Source organism: Somniosus microcephalus, chromosome 24, assembly GCF_052327205.1.
Source record: "Somniosus microcephalus isolate GS21.2 chromosome 24, FLI_Smic_1.0, whole genome shotgun sequence".
Taxonomy (NCBI): domain Eukaryota; kingdom Metazoa; phylum Chordata; class Chondrichthyes; order Squaliformes; family Somniosidae; genus Somniosus; species Somniosus microcephalus.
In genome coordinates, this window is record NC_141010.1 from 31381393 (window position 1) to 31403505 (window position 22113).

Genomic DNA, 22113 nt, shown 5'->3' on the forward strand with positions numbered 1-22113 from the left:
TTAGGGCTCATGGGATTGGGGGTAATATACTAGCATGGATTGAGGATTGGTTAACGGACAGAAAACAGAGTAGGAATAAACCGGTCGTTTTCAGGTTGGCAGGCTGTAACTAGTGGGGTTCCGCAAGGATCAATGCTTGGGCCTCAGCTATTCACAATCTACATCAATGATTTGGATGAGGGGACCAAATGTAATATATCCGAGTTTGCTAATGATACAAAGCTGGGTAGGAGTGTAAGTTGTGAGGAGGATGCAAAGAGGCTTCAAGGGGATATAGACAGGCTAAGTGAGTGGGCAAGAACACGGCAACTGGAATATAATGCGGAGAGATGTGAAGTTATCCACTTTTAGTAGGAAAAATTGAAAAGCAGAGTTTTTTAAATGGTGAGAGATTGAGAAATGTTGGTGTTCAGAGGGACCTGGGTGTCCTTGTACACGAATCACTGAAAGTTAACATGCAGGTACAGCAAGCAATTAGGAAAGCAAATGGTATGTTGGCCTTTATTACAAGAGGATTTGAGTATAAGAGTAAAGACATCTTACTGCAATTATATAGGGCCCTGGTGAGACCACACCTGAAGTATTGTGTACAGTTTTGGTCTCCTTACCTAAGGAAGGATATACTTGCAACAAAGGTTCACCAGACTGGTTCCTGGGATGGGGGGATTGCCCTATGAGGAGAGATTGATTGACTAGGCCTATATTCTCTGGAGTTTAGAAGAATGAGTGGTGATCTCATTGAAACATACAAAATTCTTACAGGGCTTGACAGGGTAGATGCAGGGAGGATGTTTCCCCTGGCTGGGGAGTCTAGAACCAGGGGTCACGGTATCAGAATAAGGGGTCAGCCATTTAGGACTGAGATGAGGAGAAATTTCTTCACTCAGAGGGTGGTGAATCTTTGGAATTCTCTACCCCAGAGGGCTGTGGAGCCTCATTGAGTATATTCAAGACAGAGATTGATAGATTTTGAATATTAAAGGAATCAAGGGAAATGAGGATAGTGCAAGAAAGTGGAGATGAGGTAGAAGATCAGCCATGATCCTATTGAATGGCGGAGCAGGCCCGAGGGGCCGAATGGCCTACCCCTGCTCCTATTTCTTATGTTCTTATGATGCCTGTTCCCACCCAGCTCCCCCAAAAATGTTGCAAGCAAAAGACCATGTGCCACTTTCCAAAAATATAAGGATTTGGAAATAGAATTGAAGGCAATATGCAGGAACTTTCATTCTGTGGATTATTAATATTTTATGCTCATCTATCCTGATAAGATGAAGTTTATTTTTGCACATCTAATAATATGAATTAAGCAACATAGATAACAACAAAATGGACATTTGGTGCTTTAAAAAAAAAATATATATATATATATATTTGAATGAAGGTAGTCTATTTTTAAATAGAATATCAAGCTTTTTCAGGCTTGGTCAAAATGCATGTTAAACATAGAACACTTTTGAAGTAGGATTTGAAAGGGAATATATTAAAATGTTGGAACTCATTTTACAGATTAATTATGAAATAGATGGCCAACTTAAAATGAACACTTCCATTTTGAATGTGATCTTTGTTACTTAATGTGTCTTGTTTGTATATGTTAATTGATCATACAATATACTTCTAAATACAAAAAGGTCTTTTGCAGAAACACAATTCCAAATGTATTTTGAAGCCAAGTTGGCCATTAGCTATCTACTCTCCCTACAAATGATCAGTTTTTACATTTTTGACTCCAAACTTTAAATGATCAAAATGATATGCTCTTAATTGCTGTTGAGATTGATTAATGTTTCAAAAATTGTCTATTTAAACATTTCATCTTTAAATTTATATTCTGTTTTATGATTTGGTTTTGTTAAAATCAATGAATATTTTAATAGCTCATCTTGAGTAATGCATTTTAAAAATGGATTAAAATCATCCCTTTTTAACAGTCTTTTAAACATTAGAGGAAGGACTAGAAATTGTGTGCACTCTGTCGTTCTGCATGTTTACAGGAATTTTATTTTGAAAATGGAATAAAAGCTATTGAGCAATCTGTTTAAAATTAGTGAATGTGTGTTACTATATGTGCAGTAGTATGTGAAATATTTTGATTTTTATGATCTTGCACCTTTTTGAACAGTCTCTGTAGACAACTCGCCAAAAAAGACTCCAGCTGAGATCAACTCTTACAAACAGTTATGGCAAGATGACAGCAGCGCCCAGAGCAACAATACACCCCAGAAAGTTGTAGCTACCGGAGTCTCCAAAAACCGCACTTTGGTACGGCAATAATTTGTTTTACACCTTGCATTGCTGGCCCAGAAATTGCAGGAGCAGCGCGAGCGCCTTGAATTGTATTTTTTTACCTCTCCCTTCGAGTAGTATTTTTGCGCCACAATTTGCTGGAAATGCACATTGATAACGCGGCAGCTAGGTCCGACTGAACGTCGGGTCAAATGGTCTATCTCCTTAACCAATAAAATTTAAGGATAGAGAAAGAAACCGAGCAAATGACGGAGAAGGAAATGGGGTGAATTAGAGTCAAATTAGATACAGAAAGAGAGGGAAAGAAAGAGTAGATTAAGAGAGGGGGGATAAAAGACAGGAAAATTAAGAAAAAATTTAAATTTAAAGAAAACCTCTATGAATAAATTACTACCTACAGAAGTGAGATGCCGCAGTTTTAATAGTTCCCTCCAAGGTTGAGTAGCATGTCGGGACCACAAATCACGTCATTAACAGGGTCTTTACAACATGAAATACCAGCCCTAAATGGCGCTGGTGAGATTCATTCGTAATTACAATGCAAAGCCAGCAATTTCTTGACCTTCATGGGGAGGCTGGCCACAGTGTGGCACAAATCATCCCTCAATTTGTGGTGATTTGCAACTCGTGACATATGTCTTCCTCACAAATCGCTGAGTTTTTTAGGTGCTAATAAGGGCAGGTGCCGTGAACCTGCCGTTACTTTTCCAGCAATTTCTGGGCCATTCAATTTTTTTTTTCCCCCCTCATATTCTCATGAATTCTTAACTTCCATGTATCCACTGGATATGAGGTTAGCTGACGAGGGAAAGGAGTTTTATACAGGTCGCTGACCTCCGTTTTTGACGTTCTAGAGTGATAATTATACTCTGAAAATTTTGAGTACTCACTAGTAAAAACCTCAGGATCGCACAATGAGATTACTGCTGTGTAATCACTTTGGGTATATTTGTGCAGCTTAATATTAACTTTAAAAAAAATCAAAACTGATTTTTAAAACGTTAAGCTACATAAATATATTCAAATTGATTACACGGCAGTAATCTCACTGTGAAATTCTGATGATGTATCAAACAGTTTAGAAGAGTCTTCTGAAGACTGAATTAAGACCACAGCTTTGCAATCACTCCCATATTTTTATGTGTATCTGCATTTTTGGAGTTCCAGGATGTTTTCTCTTTTGGCTATGGCAGGTATTTTGCAAACACCAGCCAGTGAACTTCTTGCATGATATTTACACTGAAATATTGACGATTGTGATGTAATCACTGCAAGTTTATCATCATAATTATGATTGTTTATCAGGAAATAACTATATATTGCATATATAACTTCAACTTTATTGTATAGTCCAAAAAAATCTGAAATAACTTCGTTTTCTTGTACAGAAGGTGTGCTCTGACCCTCCTTTGACTGAATTCATAAGAAGGGTTTCCCCAAGAAATAAAAGGCAGAAAATAGAGGTCACTCCTGTCTATGCTGAAATTGGTAAGGATTTCAATTGCCCAGCATGAAGGGAAGATCTTAGTTTTTTGTGGCTTATTGTACTTTTGTAGCCCAAATCCCCACCTCTTCTCCCAACTAAACCAGGAGGGAAAGAATGTCTTTGCTGCAGACTTCAGCTGCCCCTTAGTCACTGGCAGTGCTGCTCTTGGCCAATGGGTGATATGTTCTTGCTTTTACCTCCTTACTGTGATGGAGTGCTGCATTGCTCCATCTAATAATTCAGTCATGAACAATTTTCCCTTTTAAACTGTGTGGCTGCGCAGCGCTCTGCAGATCCCGCACAGCCGGTCAGCCGGCTTTTAAATAGAAAAACCGCGCTTGCGCGGAATTTTGAACGGCCCCATTATAGGGGCCGCACGGACCAAAAAAAAATTTAGAGGGAACATTGGTCGTGAACTAATGAATCTTTCATTAAGGATGATCAATTTGCAGATAAATGAGCTGACGTTCTGTTTTTGTTGGTGTTGGTTGAAGAATTGATGCTGGCCAGGGCACTGGGAGAGCCCCCCCTCCTTCGGTCTTCGGATACTGCCATGGGATCTTTCCTAGTGGACGAGTCTGTGATTTAACACCTCATACAATAGATGCCCCTCTGGCAGTGCAGCACTCCCAGTGTTAGCCCAGATTATGTGCACAAGTTGCTGAAGTGCAGCTTAAACCCATGAAATGAGAGTGCTACCGCCTTGAGTGATGGCTGACATTTGGTCAACGCACAATAGTTTAAAGTTTGTCTTCTATATTCCAGATTCTGACTCTTATGAGGAGCCTTTGTTCAGAACACATCTTAATGTAAAGTAAGTTACTCCACACAGATCAGGAGCAACCTGTTACAGGAAACTTTGTGCTATCCGGCACCGACGGGACCGAGCTGTTGCCGTTCCCTCAAAACTGCTGGACACACCAGCGTTAATGTTGAAGCATACGGAGCTTTTCGTCTCCGTATCTGACAACAAACACTGTTGCTTAGCAACAGCTTCTAAACAGTCGGCCCGTACCTTGGAAGCGTCTCTCTGAAGCTGTTGCTAAGCTACAGAGACTTTGCAGAGCCTGACTGTTGGGGGGAAAAAAAGCCACTAGAAGAAAAAAAAACTAACAAAAGGCTCCTGATTTTTGCCAGTGGCTCAAGCTTGCTGGACATTTAGCCTCCGGATAACACACAGTTTCCTGTATATGGAACTAGAAATTTAACTGGATTATAAAATGTTTCTCAAATGCAATTATGGGTTTATGTATTGTGGGAATGTGAAAGTGGGCGATCAACCTTGAAAAGGAGCCAGTTACAGTGAGAAAAGAAATTAAAATAATGAAATTATCTAATTATTTGGACACATTGTTGATTTTGGAGGATTGCTGGTTGACTTGATTTCAGTAAGATTTAATGTCAGCTACACTGGCGAGGATAGGGTTTCATTGAGGCCATCTACAGGTATTAGGATTTTTGTGTGTTTAAATATTGCTTGCTAATTTTGATTGGGTAGCCCTTTTAAGTAACTGATACTTAAAAATGGGTTTTTATTCATTCCCACTGAAGTGGATATTCTGACAATGAGTTGCTCACTTGATCAGAAAAATGGGCAGTGCGATAAAGAAAAGAAATATAAAAATAGCTAGACTTGCATCTTGGCACCTCCCACTGTGTGAAACCACAGGTGCAATACCTGATGGTACAGCTAGTTAGTACAGGGATGTGCTGCCCCGAGTATACAGATTGGTCATGTTGGCATCTTATTTACTTAATTATCCACCTCGTACATTTTATTTTTGACGGCCATGATAATTTTCTTTCAAAATCCTAACTTCACTTTTTTAATGAACGATTGTCATACCAATAATTAATTCACTAAAGCTTGAATTTAATATTTGCTGTTCTGGTTGCTTCCATAGGTCAACATTACAGCAAAAAACCGTAAATAAGAAAGCCACTTCTCAAAAAGAGAAAGTTGATCGATGTGACAATGATGAAAAACCTTTTGAGGGAAAGAAATCAAAATTATCTAAACCAGTACTGGAGGAACTGTTTTCATCAGATATGGGTACAGTTATGTTTGCATTGCCAGAATTCCGATGTCCAAGTTCCTTATGTTTGTCCTTTTTAGTACGAAAACTCATGAAGAGCTAAATAACTTAATGCTTTATAAAATATTGAATTCAAGAAACTTAAAACTGTTACAGGTGTGTTTTGAGAATGGGAATGAAAATAATTATTAGCGGAGGGTTTTTTTTTTTTTCCATGCTTTTCCTTGTCGCACTTTGGTTCTGTTATGTTGCCATTCTCCTAGTAATATCATCAAAAGACCTACTGGTCCTTCCAACTTGTCCCACACAGTTGTGATGCCTTCTGGATCATAATACATACATTCCCCATCCACCCACCCGGAGCCATGTAATCTCCTGGGAGAGGATAAAACACCTGTTGTATCCTGGCTGCTAAAACAATTACTGGTAATGAACACTTTTGGAACAGAGCTGGAGAAAAATTGATTAAAGTAAGATAGACCTGAATGATCAAATAGTCTTTGGAATTTGATGGCTCCTGCGCTGCTGGCATCAATAGAAAGTAGGTAGTTATGTAGATTATACTGTTTCTTTGATGGCCTTATTCTAATCAATATTGCACAGAACAGAAGTGCCTGGCATAGTTTTGTTTCCGAGTCATGTGGAATTGATTGATCTCCTGTGGGTATTCTTCAATTATCTTGAAGGACTGGGGTGAAAATTTACAGACCTAATCTCTTTGTTGGAGGTTTTAAAGGAGATTATTCAATTCCTATTAACTAATTGTGTAAATTAGACTCGTTCTTTTGAAAGACGTTGGCTTCAAGGCCAGTTGGTCAGGTTTTCTTTGTTTGTAATTTGTATGCTTAGTCTGAACCTTATCAGTCAAAGTTCTAGCACTATTGAATGTATATGAATTATATATCATATCAGTACAATTTTTCTTCTATCTCTCATAGTGCCTCTCCAAACTCATACCTTCTATAAGAGTTAGCTCCAGCCACATGATTTATGGTGTTGTCACCTATTTTTCAAACACTGCCAACGGAAGTGGTGGAAGCAAAGACACTCTGTTTTCAAGGGGAGACTGGATAGGCATATGAGGGAAATAAACTTGCAGGGCTGCGGGGGAATGGGACTGACTAGATTGCTCTACAGAGAGCCAGCATGGACTCGATGGGTTGAATGGCCTCCTTCTGTGCCTTAACGACTCTGACTCTACGTTCTCCCTGAATTCCTAATACAGGAAACTTTGTGCTATCCGGCACCCACGGGACCGAGCTACTGCCGTTGCCTCAAAACTTCCGGATAGACCAGCGTCAATGTTATCAGATAGGAGCTTTTCATCTCCGTAGCTGACAACAAAGACTGTTGCTTAGCAACAGCTTGTCAGCACTCGGCCCGTGGCTTGGAAGCGTCTCTGAAGCTGTTGTTAAGATACAGAGATGCTTTCTAGAGCCTGCCATATCTGACCACAAACACTGTTGCTCAGCAACAGCTTGTAAACGCTCGGCCCAGTAGCTTGGAAGCGTCTCTGAAGCTGTTGCTAAGCTACAAAGACGCTTTCCAGAGCCTGCCTGTGAAAAGAATGCTAGGAGAAGAAAAAAAACCTAACCAAAACAGCTGCTGATTTCTGCCGTTAGATCGAAGTTGCCGGACATTCAACCTCCGGATAACACAAAGTTTCCTGTAATCCTCCTCCTTCTCAAAAAATATAAATGTCTGCCTGTTCTATTAGCATAGTCTTGGCCCTACATAATGTTTTCAATGCAGAATTTTTCATCAGAATAACTAATAGACGTATTTCCCATTTTTCTTTCATATTTAAAGCTTGTTCCAGTGTGTCTGTCTCTTTCCCATGGAGGTGGGAGGTGACGACACTATTCAAAGATCTTTGCAAGGAAAAGGAGGCTAAAGATGGGACTGTAGTTGCGAGACGGCAAATGGATCAAGAGTGGGCTTTTTAGAGGAAGGCAGTGATGACCATTTTAAATGGGAACGGGATTGTGCCTGTGCAAAGGGAGACATTAGTAATGTCAACAAGCACGTGTCTGGAGCTAACTCTTCTAGAAGGTATGAGTTTGGAGAGGCAATATGAGACGGAAGAAAAAATGTACTGATATGATATAATTGGGATTACGGAGACATGGCTCCAGGGTGACCAAGGCTGGGAATTCAACATCCAGGGGTATTCAATATTCAGGAAGGACAGGCAAAAAGGAAAAGGAGGTAGGGAGGAAGGATATTAGCTCTGATGATGTGGAATCTGTATGGGTAGAGCTGAGAAATACCAAGGGGCAAAAAACGTTAGTGGGAGTTGTATACAGACCCCCCCAAACAGTAATGCTGAGGTTGGGGATGGCATTAAACAGGAAATTGGAGACGCGTGCAATAAGAGCAAAGCAGTTATCATGGGTGACTTTAATCTACATATAGATTGGGCTAACCAAATTAGTAACAATACTGTGGAGGAGGAATTCCTAGAGTGTATACAGGATGGTTTCCTGGACCAATATGTCGAGGAACCAACTAGAGATCAGGCCATCTTAGACTGGGTATTATGAGAGGAACTGAATGAAATCAGTATTTGTAGGGAAATTGACAGGATTGAAGGCCGATAATCTACATCCTAGGGTACTTAAGGAAGTGGCCGTAGAAATAGTAGATGCATTGCTGGTCATCTTCCAAAACTCTATAGACTCGAACAGTTCCCATGGATTGGAGGATAGCTAATGTAACCCCACTATTTAAAAAAGGTGGTAGAGAGAAAACGGGGAATTATAGCCTGACATCGGTAGTGGGGAAAATGCTAGAGTCCATTATAAAAGATGTAATAGCAGAGCATTTGGAAAACAGTGACAGGATCGGACAAAGTCAACATGGATTTACAAAAGGGAAATCACGCTTGACTAATCTACTGGAATTTTTTGAGGATGTAACTGGTAGAATAGATAAGGGAGAACCAGTGGATGTGGTGTATTTGGACTTTCAGAAGGCTTTCGATAAGGTCCCGCATAAGAGATTAGCGTGCAAAGTTAAAGCACATGGGATTGGGGGTAAGGTACTGATTTGGATAGAGAACTGGTTGGCAGACAGGAAGCAAAGAGTTGGAATAAACGGGTCTTTTTCCGAGTGGCAGGCAGTGACTAGTGGGGTACTGCAGGGATCGGTGCTAGGATCCCAGCTATTCACAATATATATGATCTAGACGAGGGAACTAGATGTAATATCTCCAAGTTTGCAGACGACACAAAGCTGGGTGGGCGTGTGTGCTGCGAGGAGGATGCAGAGAAACTCCAGTATGATTTGGACAGGTTGGGTGATATGGCAGATGCAGTTTAATGTGGATAAATGCGAGGTTATCCACTTTGGTGGCAAAAAAGGAAGGCAGATTATTATCTGAACGGCAATAGATTGGGAAAAGGGGAAATGCAATGAGACCTGGGTGTCCTTGTGCACCAGTCGCTGAAGGTAAGCATGCAGGTGCAGCAGGCGGTTAAGAAGGCAAATGGTATGTTGGCCTTAGTGAGAGGATTTGAGTACAGGTGCAAGGATGTCTTGCTGCAGTTGTACAGGGCCTTGGTGAGATCACACCTTGAGTATTGTGTGCAGTTTTGGTCGCCTTATCTGAGGAAGGATGTTCTTGCCATGGAGGGAGTGCAGCGAAGATTCGCCAGACTGATACCTGGGATGGCAGGAATGACGTATGAAGAGAGATTGGGTCGATTGGGCTTATATTCGCTGTGTGCTGAAATATGCCATTCATCAGGCACTCTGTATTCTCTGTGTTTGATTGTGACTGTGACAAGCAGGGGAGTTTAGTTTCAGTTTCATTTCCTTACCTGTATTGTATTGTGTGTAGGGCTTCGCCCATACCTGGCCCCTACTTAAGCAGGCCCCAGCGTGTCCCACAGGCAGTACAGCAGATCTCTGGATGAGAGACACTTCTCCACTGTGTATTACTTTGAGTTAATAAAAGCCTTGCTTTGCTCCGTTAACGTTGAGTCTCTGATTCATTGAGGCACATCAATTTTATTAACTCAATTTTCAACGCAATGGATCAACTCTTGAAACCCGAACGTTTGGATTTGGACCCGCATGCGTCGGACGCATCGGCACGATTCGGACACTGGTTTAAGTGTATGGAATTCTTCCTGGACAATTCCGCAGCCATCACAGACGCTACGGACGCTGAAAGTATGAAACTCGGAATCCAAGACGCCGACACGTACCCGGCCGCCTGCGACATCCTAAAGGCGCATTACCAGCAGCCTACGAACGAGGTGTACGCTAGGCATCTGCTCGCTACTCGCACACAGCGACCTGGGGAATCGCTGGATGAGTTCCTAGTCACCCTGAAAACGCTTGGCAAAGACTGCAAGTGCCAAGATGTAAAAGCCGCCGTGTACACTGACGAGCTTGTTCGTGATGCCTTTATCACAGGCCTCAGCTCCACTTACATCCGGCAGAGACTACTGGAAAAAACGGGATTGGACCTGAAACAGGCTGTGGACACAGCGCGATCCCTGGATGTGGCCCAGAGAAACTCGGACGCCTACTCTTCAGCCCACGCCGCCACGTGTGCCCCAAGGGCGCCGCCATCTTGGAAGGCATCTTCCCCGCCCGGCAGCCCGACACCGTCGGGGGCCCCGCTCTCCCCCCAGAAGCCCTACGACAGCCGCGACGCGTCGGGGCCCCAACTGCTACTTCTGCGGGCAGCCGAAGCACACCAGAAACCTGTGCCCGGCGAAAGGCACCACCTGCTTTAAGTGCGGTAAGAAGGGGTACGTCGGAAAGGTGTGCAGAGGGAACCCCGCTGGAAAACCCGCCGTGGGAGCGGCCATCTTGGACGCCATCTTGCCCGACCTCGTGGGGTCCGCCATCTTGTGAGCAGACAGCGTGGACGCCATCTTGTCTCGATCAGGGCCCTACAGTGACATCGGTCACAGTGGACCAGACCAGACCGCACCCGCTATCCAAATCAGTGGTGGACATCGAGGTAAACGTGTGCGGGGTTAAATGTTTAATTGACAGTGGAAGCACGGAGAGTTTTATCCACCCTGAACTAGCACAACAACTCTCTCTCTAATGGTGGTCCCTGCTCGGGGCACCATCTCTATGGCTGATAAAACCCAGACATCGACCATTATGGGTTACTGCGCGGTACAATTGTCCGTTAACGGAACTGTATACGATCACTTTAAATTACTAATCATGAAGAGTCTATGTGCAAGCGTGATCTTGGGCCTGGATTTCCAGTGCCACCACCAAAGCATCACGCTCAATTACGGTGGGTCCCAGCCGCCCCTCACAGTGTGCGGTCTGGCTACCCTGAAGGTAAAGCCGCCTTCACTATTCGCGAACCTTACTCCCAACTGCCGACCAATAGCGACCAAAAGCAGGAGGTACAGCTGGGAGGACAGGCGGTTTATCGCGACCGAGGTGGACAGGCTGCTGAGGGAGCGCGTTATTGAACGCAGCAACAGCCCGTGGCGCGCCCAAGTGGTGGTGGTGAGGGGTAGCAAGAAGAAACGGATGGTGATCGACTATAGCCAAGCGATCAACATGTACACCCAACTAGACGCCTACCCGCTACCCCGCATATCAGAAATGGTGAACCAAATTGCCCAATACCGGGCGTTCTCCACCATCGACCTCAAGTCAGCGTACCACCAGCTCCCTATCAGACCAGAGGACCGCCCGTACACCGCCTTCGAGGCGAACGGACGCCTCTACCAATTCCTCAGAGTCCCCTTTGGGGTGACGAATGGGGTCTCGGTCTTCCAGAGGGAGATGGACCGCATGGTCGATGACCACCACTTGCAGGCAACCTTCCCCTACCTCGACAACGTCACCATCTGCGGTCACAACCAGCAGGATCACGACTCGAACCTCGAGAGGTTCCTGAAAACCGCACAAAAACTCAACCTCACTTACAACGAGGACAAGTGCGTTTTCAACACCACGCGCCTCTGCATACTAGGCAGCGTGGTGGAGAATGGGGAAATCGGACCAGACCCTGACCGACTGCGCCCCCTACGGGAGCTGCCCCTGCCCAACACTCCCAAAGCCCTGAAAAGGTGCCTGGGGTTATTTTCTTATTATTCCCAATGGGTCCCCAACTACTCCGACAAAACCCGCCCCCTCTTGAAAGCATCCTCTTTTCCGCTCTCTGCTGAGGCCCACGCCGCCTTCAAAAGCATTAAGCGGGATATTGAGCGGGCCACGCTACAGGCAGTGGACGAGAACACTCCCTTTCAAGTGGAAAGTGATGCGTCTGACTTTGCCTTGGCGGCCACCCTCAACCAGGCGGGGCGGCCCGTAGCTTTCTTCTCGAGGACCCTCCAAGGGCCCGAGATCAGACACTCCTCCGTGGAAAAGGAGGCCCAAGCCATCGTGGAGGCAGTGCGCCACTGGCGCCACTACCTAGCCGGCAAACGCTTCACCCTACTTACCGACCAGCGGTCGGTAGCGTTTATGTTTAATAATAAACAGAAGGGGGAAGATTAAAAATGATAGGATTCTCAGGTGGCGGATCGAGCTCTCCACCTTCGAGTATGACATCATTTACCGGCCAGGGGCCCTTAACGAATCCCCGACGCCCTCTCACGAGGGATGTGTGCCAGCGCCACCGGGGATCGGCTACAGACCCTCCACAACGACCTCTGCCACCCAGGGGTCACACGGCTGTTCCACTTCATAAAGTCCCGCAACTTACCCTACTCGATTGAGGAAGTTCGGTCTCTGACCAGGAACTGCCGCACTTGCGCTGAGTGCAAGCCTCGGTTCTACCGCCCAGATAGAGCCCACTTAATCAAAGCTACACGGCCCTTTGAGCGGCTCAGCTTAGATTTCAAGGGCCCCCTCCCGTCAGTCGACCGCAATGTTTACTTCCTGAACATTGTGGACGAATACTCCCGTTTCCCATTCGCCTTCCCCTGCCCAGACATGACCAGCGCCACGGTCATTAAATGCCTCAACAGCCTGTTCTGCCTGTTCGGTATGCCGAGCTACAAACATACGGATAGGGGGGCGTCCTTCATGAGTGAAGAGCTATGCCAGTACATGCTGTCCAGGGGGATCGCCACGAGCCATACCACCAGCTACAACCCCCAGGGTAACGGCCAGGTGGAGCGAGAGAACGGGACAGTATGGAAAGCAGTCACTCTAGCTCTAAGGACCAAGGGCCTCCCTATCTCCCGCTGGCAGGAAGTCCTCCCAGATGTGCTCCATTCGATACGGTCGCTATTGTGTACTGCCACTAATGCCACGCCTCATGAACGAATGTTTGTCTTTCCCCGGAAATCCACCTCGGGCGTATCCATGCCGTCATGGCTCTCCACCCCAGGTCCGGTATTTGTACGAAGGCATGTGAGGGGCCACAAGACGGACCCTCTCGTGGAGTCAGTGCACCTACTCCACGCCAACCCCCAATACGCGTATGTCCGGCACGCCGACGGAAGGGAGGACACCGTGTCCATAAAAGACGTCGCCCCAGCTGGTAACGACAACAACCACGACAACAACAGCAACAACGATCACAGCAACTCTTACCCACCCACTATCCTTTCATCACCCCCGGAAGAACATCGACCAACGGTGCCCCCACCAACTACCCCTTCAACAACCCTGGCGGCGCCACCGGCAGAGACCCAGGAGGCCACCGGGGACACCCGCGGCACCACAACAGCTACGTCGGTCACAGAGGACTATCAAACCCCCGAACAGACTAAATCTGTAGAAGGGGTGAATGTGATGAAATATGCCATTCATCAGGCACTCTGTATTCTCTGTGTTTGATTGTGACTGTGACAAGCAGGGGAGTTTAGTTTCAGTTTCATTTCCTTACCTGTATTGTGTGTAGGGCTCCACCCATACCTGGCCCCTACTTAAGCAGGCCAAGTGTGTCCCACAGGCAGTACAGCAGATCTCTGGATGAGAGACACTTCTCCACTGTGTATTACTTTGAGTTAATAAAAGCCTTGCTTTGCTCCGTTAACGTTGAGTCTCGGATTCATTGAGGCACATCACGCTGGAGTTTAGAAGAATGAGAGGAGATCTCGTTGAAACTTATAAAATTCTAACAGGACTAGACAGACCAGATGCAGGAAGGATGTTCCCGATGGCGGGAGAGTCCTTAACTAAGGGTCACAGTCTAAGGATAAGGGGTAAGCCATTTAGGACTGAGATGAGGAATTTCTTTACCCAGAGTGTGGTGAACCTGTGGAATTCTCTACCACAAAAGGCAGTTGAGGCCAATTCATTAAATATATTCAAGAAGGAGTTGGATATATTTCTTAAGGCTAAAGGGATCAAGGGATATGGGGAGAAAGCAGGGCCAGGGTACTGAATTTGGATGATCAGCCATGATCTCATTAAATGGCGGAGCAGGCTCAAGGGGCCGAATGGCCTACTCTTGCTCCTATCTTCTATGTTTCTATGACTGAATTAGAGGTAGGCTGAGGGAAGTTTGGGATCCAATGGGAGAGTGGCAGAGGAAGGGAAGGTAGTGGTAGAGGCAGCTACACAGGTGGTCTCAATCTTATAGGTGAAGAAATCCTTGGGCTTTTGTATTGGGGGGTGGGGGCCGGTGGTTGGGGAGAATTCACTTTGAGGAGGTGGTTCATCATGAAGTAAATAAGCATTTGGGTTGTCCTTGTCCCCAACATGATCCTGGACTAGTAGGATGATGAGTAGTGCTTAACAGTTAAGTCAATTCTAATAGTAAATGAATGACTTGACCAGTTGTGTGCCAGATGTGCTCGATTGCAACCCGCAAACTTAAAGGAACAAAGATGGGGACTATGTCGGAGGTATGGAACAGTGTTTGGAACAAGGGCATTAAAGGCAGTGGCGAGGAACCGTTGAGCAGGTCAACAGGGGCAGAGGTGTCTAGACGGGTGGAAGGCCAGAGGAGAGGGAGTTGGGAGTTTGACGGTGAATTAGCAAGGGTACTGAAGGAGACAGAAATGGTTGTCTGGTCAAGACTTCAGAAATGGAGAGACCAGAAGAGATGGCAAGGTCGAGGCGTTGGTCATGGACATGGGTAGGTGAGTTTATGTCGTGCATTAAACGAGTGTCGCTGGTATTTTTTTTTGCCATATGACTAGTCCATTGGTCAAGAATAATTTTTGTCTAAGAATCATTGTTCCCATTGTGGAGATGTTGTTCAGCTGGCTGTTCTCCCCTCCTGACTGAGGATGGGTCAGTATGAGGAATAGGAACTATGGCTAATACAAAAAGAAAATACTGCAGATGCTGGAAATTTGAAATAAAAGCAGAAAATGCTGGCGATACTCAGCAGGTCAGGCAGCATCTGTGAAAAGAGAAAGAGTTAACGTTTCAGGTCGATGACCTTTTGTCAGAACTGGAAAAAGGCAGGAAATGGAAGAGATTTTTAAGCAAGTGTAGGGGCTGGGAAAGGGGGGAGGGGATGAAAGAACAAAAGGGAAGGTCTGTGATAGGATAGAAGGCAGGAGAGGTTGAGAGACATTAAGAGATATTTGAGGCAAAAGGAGATGGTAATGGGACAGGTTAAGAAACAAAGGATGGCCCTAGATGAAGTGTAAATTGCGCTGGCAGAATGAAGGACAGCTGCCATGTGGGAGAGAAGAAAAAGAGACACAAACAAAAACTATGGCTATATTGACTCACTAATATGACTACTTGATCCAGGGGTGATATTGGATATTCACAATAAATTGATGTGAATTGCTGCTATTGTATATCATCGCTGAAGGTGGCTGGGCAGGTTGAGAAAGCAGTTAAAAAAGCATACGAGATCCTGGGCTTCATAAATAGAGGCAGAGAGTACAAAAGCAAGGAAGTTATGATGAACCTTTGTAAAACACTGGTTCGGCCTCAACTGGAGTATTGTGTCCAATTCTGGGTGCCGCACTTTTGGAAGGATGTGAGGCCTTTGAGAGGGTGCAGAAAAGATTTACGAGAATGGTTCCAGGAATGAGGAACTTCAGTTACATGGATAGACTGGAGAAGCTGAGGTTGTTCTCCATGGAGCAGAGAAGGTTGAGAGGAGATCTGATAGAGGTGCTCAAAATCATGAGGGGTCGAGACCGAGTAGATAGAGAGAAACTGTTCCCATTGGCGGAAGGGTTGAGAACCAGAGGACACCGATTTAAGGTGATTGGCAGAAGAACCAAAGGCGACGTGAGGAAAAACTTTTTTACGCAGTGAGTGGTTAGGATCTGGAATGCACTGCCTGAAAGGGTGGTGGAGGCAGACTCAATCGTGGCTTTCAAAAGGGAATTGGATAAGTACCTGAAGTGAGAAAATTTGCAGGGCTGTGGGGGAGTGTGACTAGCTGAAGTGCTCTTGCAGAGAGCCAGCACGGGATTGACGGGCCGAACGGCCTACTTCTGTGCTGTAACCATTCTATGATTTTTCATGTCAGGAAAATCTCTGACGTGAAGTTAAGTACTTCTTCAAAAAAAATTAATCCACAAGAATACTTGATCAAATAGTCATCGATTTAAGTGTTACATGTTCTGACTTTAATAAGATAATTGATGTGTGTGGACTCAAAAAGCTAGATTAAAGGATTTCTGCAGTTGGCAAGTATAAAGTAATTCTATTCATTATAGCTGCATACATGTCAGTCAGTGCTAATCCTCCATGTGTGTGATCATATGAAAACAATGATCTTTTTGTCCTGTTGCTGTCTGTCACTGAACTAAGATAATGGTCACCAAGATGTGAATTGGCAGATTACTTGGAAGAATTTTTCTTGTGTGGGGTGAGTCGGGGTAAAGTTGCTGTCTGAGGTTTTGAATTTTAATTCAGCTTTAAAATTTACAGGAAACTTTGTGCTATCCAGAGGTGAGCTATCCGGCAATCTGGAGCCACCGGCAAAAATCAGCAGCTGTTTTTTTTTGTTGTTGCTTTGTTTGAACAGTCAAGCTGTGCAAGGTCTGCAGCTATAGCAACAGCTTCAGCTACAGAGCTTTAGGGCCACACCCGAGTGTTTAGAAGTTGTTGCTAAGCAACAGTGTTTGTTGTCAAATACGGAGATAAGAATCTCTGTATCTCTCAACATTAACTCTGGAGAGTACGGAAGTTTTGAGGCAACGGCAGCAGCTCGGTCCCGTGGGTGCCAGATAGCGCACAGTTTCCTGTATCAAGAATATCTATCCATATAAGAGATGGGGGGGGTGGAGGAAAGAAGACCAATTTGCCAATCAAAACTAATCCTACATTATACTTAAGTGATTGTGTCTGAAAATGTGTTTTATTTGTAGATGATAATGAAGTGTCAGAGGATACTGCAAATACAGATGCTGGTGATTATTCCTGTGCAACTGAATCTGAGACGGAACAAAAACAAATGATTGCGAACAAATCTGAAAGTAGCTTCTGTAGCCCAGAGGCACCTGGCAAGATGCTTAGCTCTCCAGTTGATAATGCAAATGAGAGCTCCTTGCAAGCTACTGAAGAAAGGGGGAATAGGCAAAATTGCATTGATGGAAACGCACTTTTGAGTGACCGTGCAGTGCCTTTTTCAGAAAAAAATATATTGAAAAAAGATATGGATATATTGGATGACCATGAAGAGCTTAACCAGAAAGATTCGACTTGGTTAGTCAGAGATGAACCTGATGTTCAGAGAAGTGGGAACCAACCTAATTATCCGCCACTTCTAAAAGTGTCCAAGAGAAAAAGCCAGAGAATTATCAAGAAAGTCAGTGAATGGTTATCCAAAATTAATGTCGATGAGGTGGCAACTCTTAGTGTTGAATTTAATCCATATGACCAGAACACCGAGTCCGATTCTTTAGCAGAAAGAGAGAGCCATGCCTCTTGTGAGGAAGCTTCGAGGTCAGATGATACCGAAAAAGTTGACCATGATCTACTCTCGTCACCTTTAAAAGACAAAAATGTGACAAAAGCAACTGATATTAAAAACAAAATCTTTGGGAAAACCTATAAGAGAGACAAGAGAAAAAGTGCTCCAGTAAACTGGAGTTTTAATTCTGACGGTAAAAGTGATGACTTTACTTCCCACAGGGAAGATGTCTTTGATAGCAGTTGCAATAAAGCTCAAAAAGGAAAAACAAGAAGCAATGGACTCGATCCTGAAGACTTTATAAAGAGGCCTGCTAATGATAAAGATAACCATGACAATGGTGTTCAGAATGGAAATAACCAAATAGCCCACAAGGAGCATGGTCCTGTATCTAAGAACATTGAAACTGAGACAAATAAAGACATAATAGATGAGTCATCTGATGGTAAACAAAATGACGAACCAGTTGTTGCTACTCTGACTAAGGTAGCTGTTTGTAGTGACATGGTGGAAGACCCTAAGGAAAATGTGCAGTTGCTTGACTTGGAGTTCTGCAAGACTGATGCTGAAAGCAAAAAAAAATTGAACAAAGTTTTGGGGAAAAAAGGGAAAAAATCATCAGTAAAACAGACCAAAAAAAGAACTAAACCTTTGCAGCTGGTCAATCAGCTTGCAAGAGCTGATGGGAGTTCTAGAAACAGCCTAACTGACATGAATGAGAACAAGATTGATAGTTTCCCGAGCAGTGAGGAACCAGTGAAGGTGGAACTAGAAATGAGGACGACCAGAAGAAGCAGCAGACTGAAGCTTCTGGATGAAGAGTTAATCATGCAAGACAAAAACCGAGGCAAGAAATCTAAACTGACCAGCTTGCATTCACCCCTCAAGCCTGGTGCAGGCATTGCACCTTTAGTAGAACCGAGTGAGGAAAATACTGATGCCGGCATGGCATGTGCAGAAACTGAGAGTCTACCATTGCAGGATATTATAGTTCAAATCTGCAATGAGCCGTTACCTAACGCTAACTATTCAAATCAAGATTCTGTGGCTTTCTGTGGATCACTTGGGAACTGTGTGGTAGAGGAGCTTGAAGACAGTGCTGCACGAAGATTATCAGAGGATGCGCTGAAACAATTCAGGGACTGTGATAAAACAGCAGAAACTGATGATGCCAGAGGGCCAGCTGAATGTCCACCGTGCCCTGATCGTTCAACCTTCACAGTAGCTTCTGCCACACAGTCGGAGGGTTCAGGCTCACCGACCAGCTTGATGCTACTTGCACCTCAGCCTGTTCCTGGGGAAAAACATAGTGACCTGCGAGTGCATTCTAGTTGTACAGAAAAAGGTGAGGTGAACCCAAATGGTACAACATGTTTGTCTGGGAGTCATTCCAGAGTAGGAAGCGTAAACAGTGAAGAGAACAGCAACGCGAAAGTGTCTATAAAACAACAGACACAATCGAAGGAGGCAACTGAAGACAGTGAAGTGGACACTGAGCTTCTTCTAAAGTCATTCAAATTATCAAAACGAAGATCTTTCATTCTTTTGCCAGCCACAGAGCATCAGCGTGTAGAAGATGGATGTCCAACAGCTCCAGCTTCCAAATGTATTGATGTGTCTGCTGATAAATCAAAGGAGATCCAGCGAGGTGTTGCAGTAAATAGAGAGTGTGACGGAAACTCTGCTGCATCTCAGAAAACTGGAAAAGTGAATTTGGATAAAACTGGTTCTCCAATCAAAGAAGCTAAGGTTGCCAATGGCATCAAAAGTAAACCAAGTAGCTCTGAGTTAGATAATGAGCTGCAGCTATTGAACAGAGCAGATCGAGATTCTGTTGAAATTGTGCCTCCGACAGCCTCAACCCTTGGATCGCCTCTTCCTCCTGTATTTCCACAGCATGTCCAGCAGGTGGTGCCTCTATCAAGTAGCAGGACAAAGGGAAGAAGGAGCACCAGGTTGCTCAGAAGAAAAGGATCGAATAGTGGTAGTTCCCTGGTTACTACAGAGAAAGACATATTTGATGCTGACAAATCAAGCCAAACCACAGCTAGTGAGCACTTAAATAGCAACACAAACAACCTTTCTTGGCTTAAAAAAAACACAAATGCAGAAGAAGATAGAGCCTTAAAAGTAGCTATCGGCCAAGAGGTTCAACACGATGCTTTAGGTACAGGACTTGAATCCAGTGCCCATCCAGAGTCTGAATTGTTGTTTTCAACTAGAAGTCAGCTTGGACAGGAAGCAACTGAAAAAGATATTTATCAAGAGAAGAAATCCGATAAACTGCTAAAAGAGAGAAAGTTTTATAAAAATAGTGAATTGCCTCAAAAAGTTCCTACGGTTGAGGAAAGCAATACAGAAAGTGAATTGGATCAATTAACTGATGCAGCAAGAAACCACTCTGAGCCTATGTTTACTAATGCACAAGAAAGCATTACTGTAGGAAATATAACTCGTGAGAACAAATGTCCACTCAATTCACCGATGTCTTCCATAACTCCTGACGGGCTGCTGGGCAGTGCTGAGGAAAGCGCAAATAAAAGCGGTACAAAAAACGTGGTGGATGAGCTGGACGAAATGCAAAGTAAATATGAAACGAGAGAGGGTAAAGAACAAAGGAAACAATATGAAGAAGAGGTAGAAGAATTGAAGAAGAGGAGCTTACAAAACTCTTCGACACGAGCTCTGGTGCGAGGCCGGAGGAAGCGACCGGTAAAACTGTCGACTTCAGAATCTGAAACGAGTGATGACGAGCTACCTTGTTTTCAGTTATTTGGATTCAACAGATCGGGGTCAAATGCTCCATCTGTGTCACAAAGCCCCTTAAGTACAACTTGCCTGTCTTTAAAAGGCTCACTGGTACAAGCCTTCTCATTGCCAAACAGCAACACAGAAGTTAAAAAGACTTTTTGCACTGAAGTAAATAAATTGGAAGAGAATGTAGGTGAAGGCGCTCCAAAAAATGAATGCCTTTCCCCGAGCGAAGAATCGGACGAATCTCCTGACTTGTTTTCTTCTCGTTATGATGGTTCATCCCCTGATACCAGTCCCCAACCAAAACTGAGCATTGAGACTCATTGCAAACAAACAAATGCTTTAAGTGTAACTAAATCGGAGAGCCGGGACGAGAAAAATGGTGGCAACATTGAAGAAACTTGGGAAGGCAGACCAGCTCCGTATCTGCAGCCACCGCATTTAGGTATGGTGTTATAATGGTAATTTTGGGAAACTTTCATGCTTAGAATTCATAACCTACAGGAAAAGTTCAATTTAATATTTCCTCATGGACAGCAAAAGTGGGTTTACCTGCTCACTCGGCAATGTGGATACATTTCTTGGCAGAGACTTCTGGTGACCAGATGGTGACGCTGATTTTCAAAGAAATATAAATGTCAAACTTTGAAACATCATCCTTTTTACCAAACAACAGTTTGGTTTTTTTCCCCTAGAGTAATAGTTTAAAAAAAATTGTGGACATACGTGTTTAAAAATTAAGCAATTAAGGTGACTGGACATCTCCGATTCAAAATCTGGTCCTACTAGATACTGTATGCAGCACAACTTTATATTAAAAGAGCTGTAATATTAACAGTTCACTTTTCATGTACAGGAAACTCTTTGGTATACGGGACCGGGATGGTGCTGGTTGATTAAAAATTCCGGATGACGGAGAGGGTTATCTACCGAGGCTATTTTTAAACAAACAAAAATTTAAAAAATCAAGAAATGTACAGTTTACAGTAATTGGGAACTCCCGGCAGCACGGGAGAGTCAGACTCCTGTTATTGAGGTGTTCGGACTTCCGACAGCGCCAAGAAGCCGAGCAGTGGCAGTTTGGAGAACTACCCCCACTGACTAACTCGGCCACCGCGGGAAACTCGGACTCGGCAACATTTCCGGTTATTGAGGTGTTGTTTTTGGAGTATGAATTTTGCCGGTTAATAGAGAATTCCGGATATTTAGGTGCTGTTTAAACGAGAGTTTCCTGTACATTGTTGATGCTGTCTCCTATTGACAATCAACAGGAATGTAAATGTGCCGGAAGGTGCATCTGATCATATTCAAGATGTGTTGCAGATTCGCCAGTGGTTTTGGTTTCTCCCATTTTATGGCTTAATTGCCACTGATAGTAAAACATGTATGAAATTTAGTGTTCAGGGACTTTCATCAGATAATAAAAGTGCAGTTAGAGAAAAGGGCGAAAGAGTCCAGATTTGCCAGTATTTGCTGCTCCCTCCTCCATTGGGATTTGGTATAAGGAGAGCCTGGAAGTAACCCATCAGAATGGTTAGCAGCCTGAACAAGCAGGGGGGGGCGGGCGGGGCGGGGGGGGGGGAAACAAGTCCATGGGTCTGTGTTTACTGAAGATTTTCCTGGAGCAGTTTGTCCAATAGCAGTTAAAAGAAATGGTCGTCTGGAGGTGGGAAACGAAACCAGCACAGTCAATGAAGAAGATGCGAAGAGGATCAAAAATAAGCTTGGAGATAGGAATCTGATGTGTGTTTGCGGGTGGGGGGGGGGGGGGAGGTAGTTGGTACGAATAAGATGACTACAGATCAGTG

The 22113-nt window shown here is 44.2% G+C and overlaps 1 protein-coding gene across 1 annotated transcript in view; it reads left to right on the plus strand.

Moving 5' to 3' along the window:
• The window catches only part of LOC147101178 (breast cancer type 1 susceptibility protein homolog), a 91108-nt gene that overhangs the window by 17744 nt on the left and 51251 nt on the right, over positions 1-22113 (plus strand). Inside the window, exons 6-10 of the mRNA XM_085966398.1 lie at positions 2126-2265; positions 3639-3738; positions 4502-4550; positions 5641-5789; positions 17007-20750. Of these exons, the coding sequence (XP_085822524.1) occupies positions 2126-2265; positions 3639-3738; positions 4502-4550; positions 5641-5789; positions 17007-20750 (4182 nt within the window). The remainder of the gene's footprint in view (positions 1-2125; positions 2266-3638; positions 3739-4501; positions 4551-5640; positions 5790-17006; positions 20751-22113) is intronic.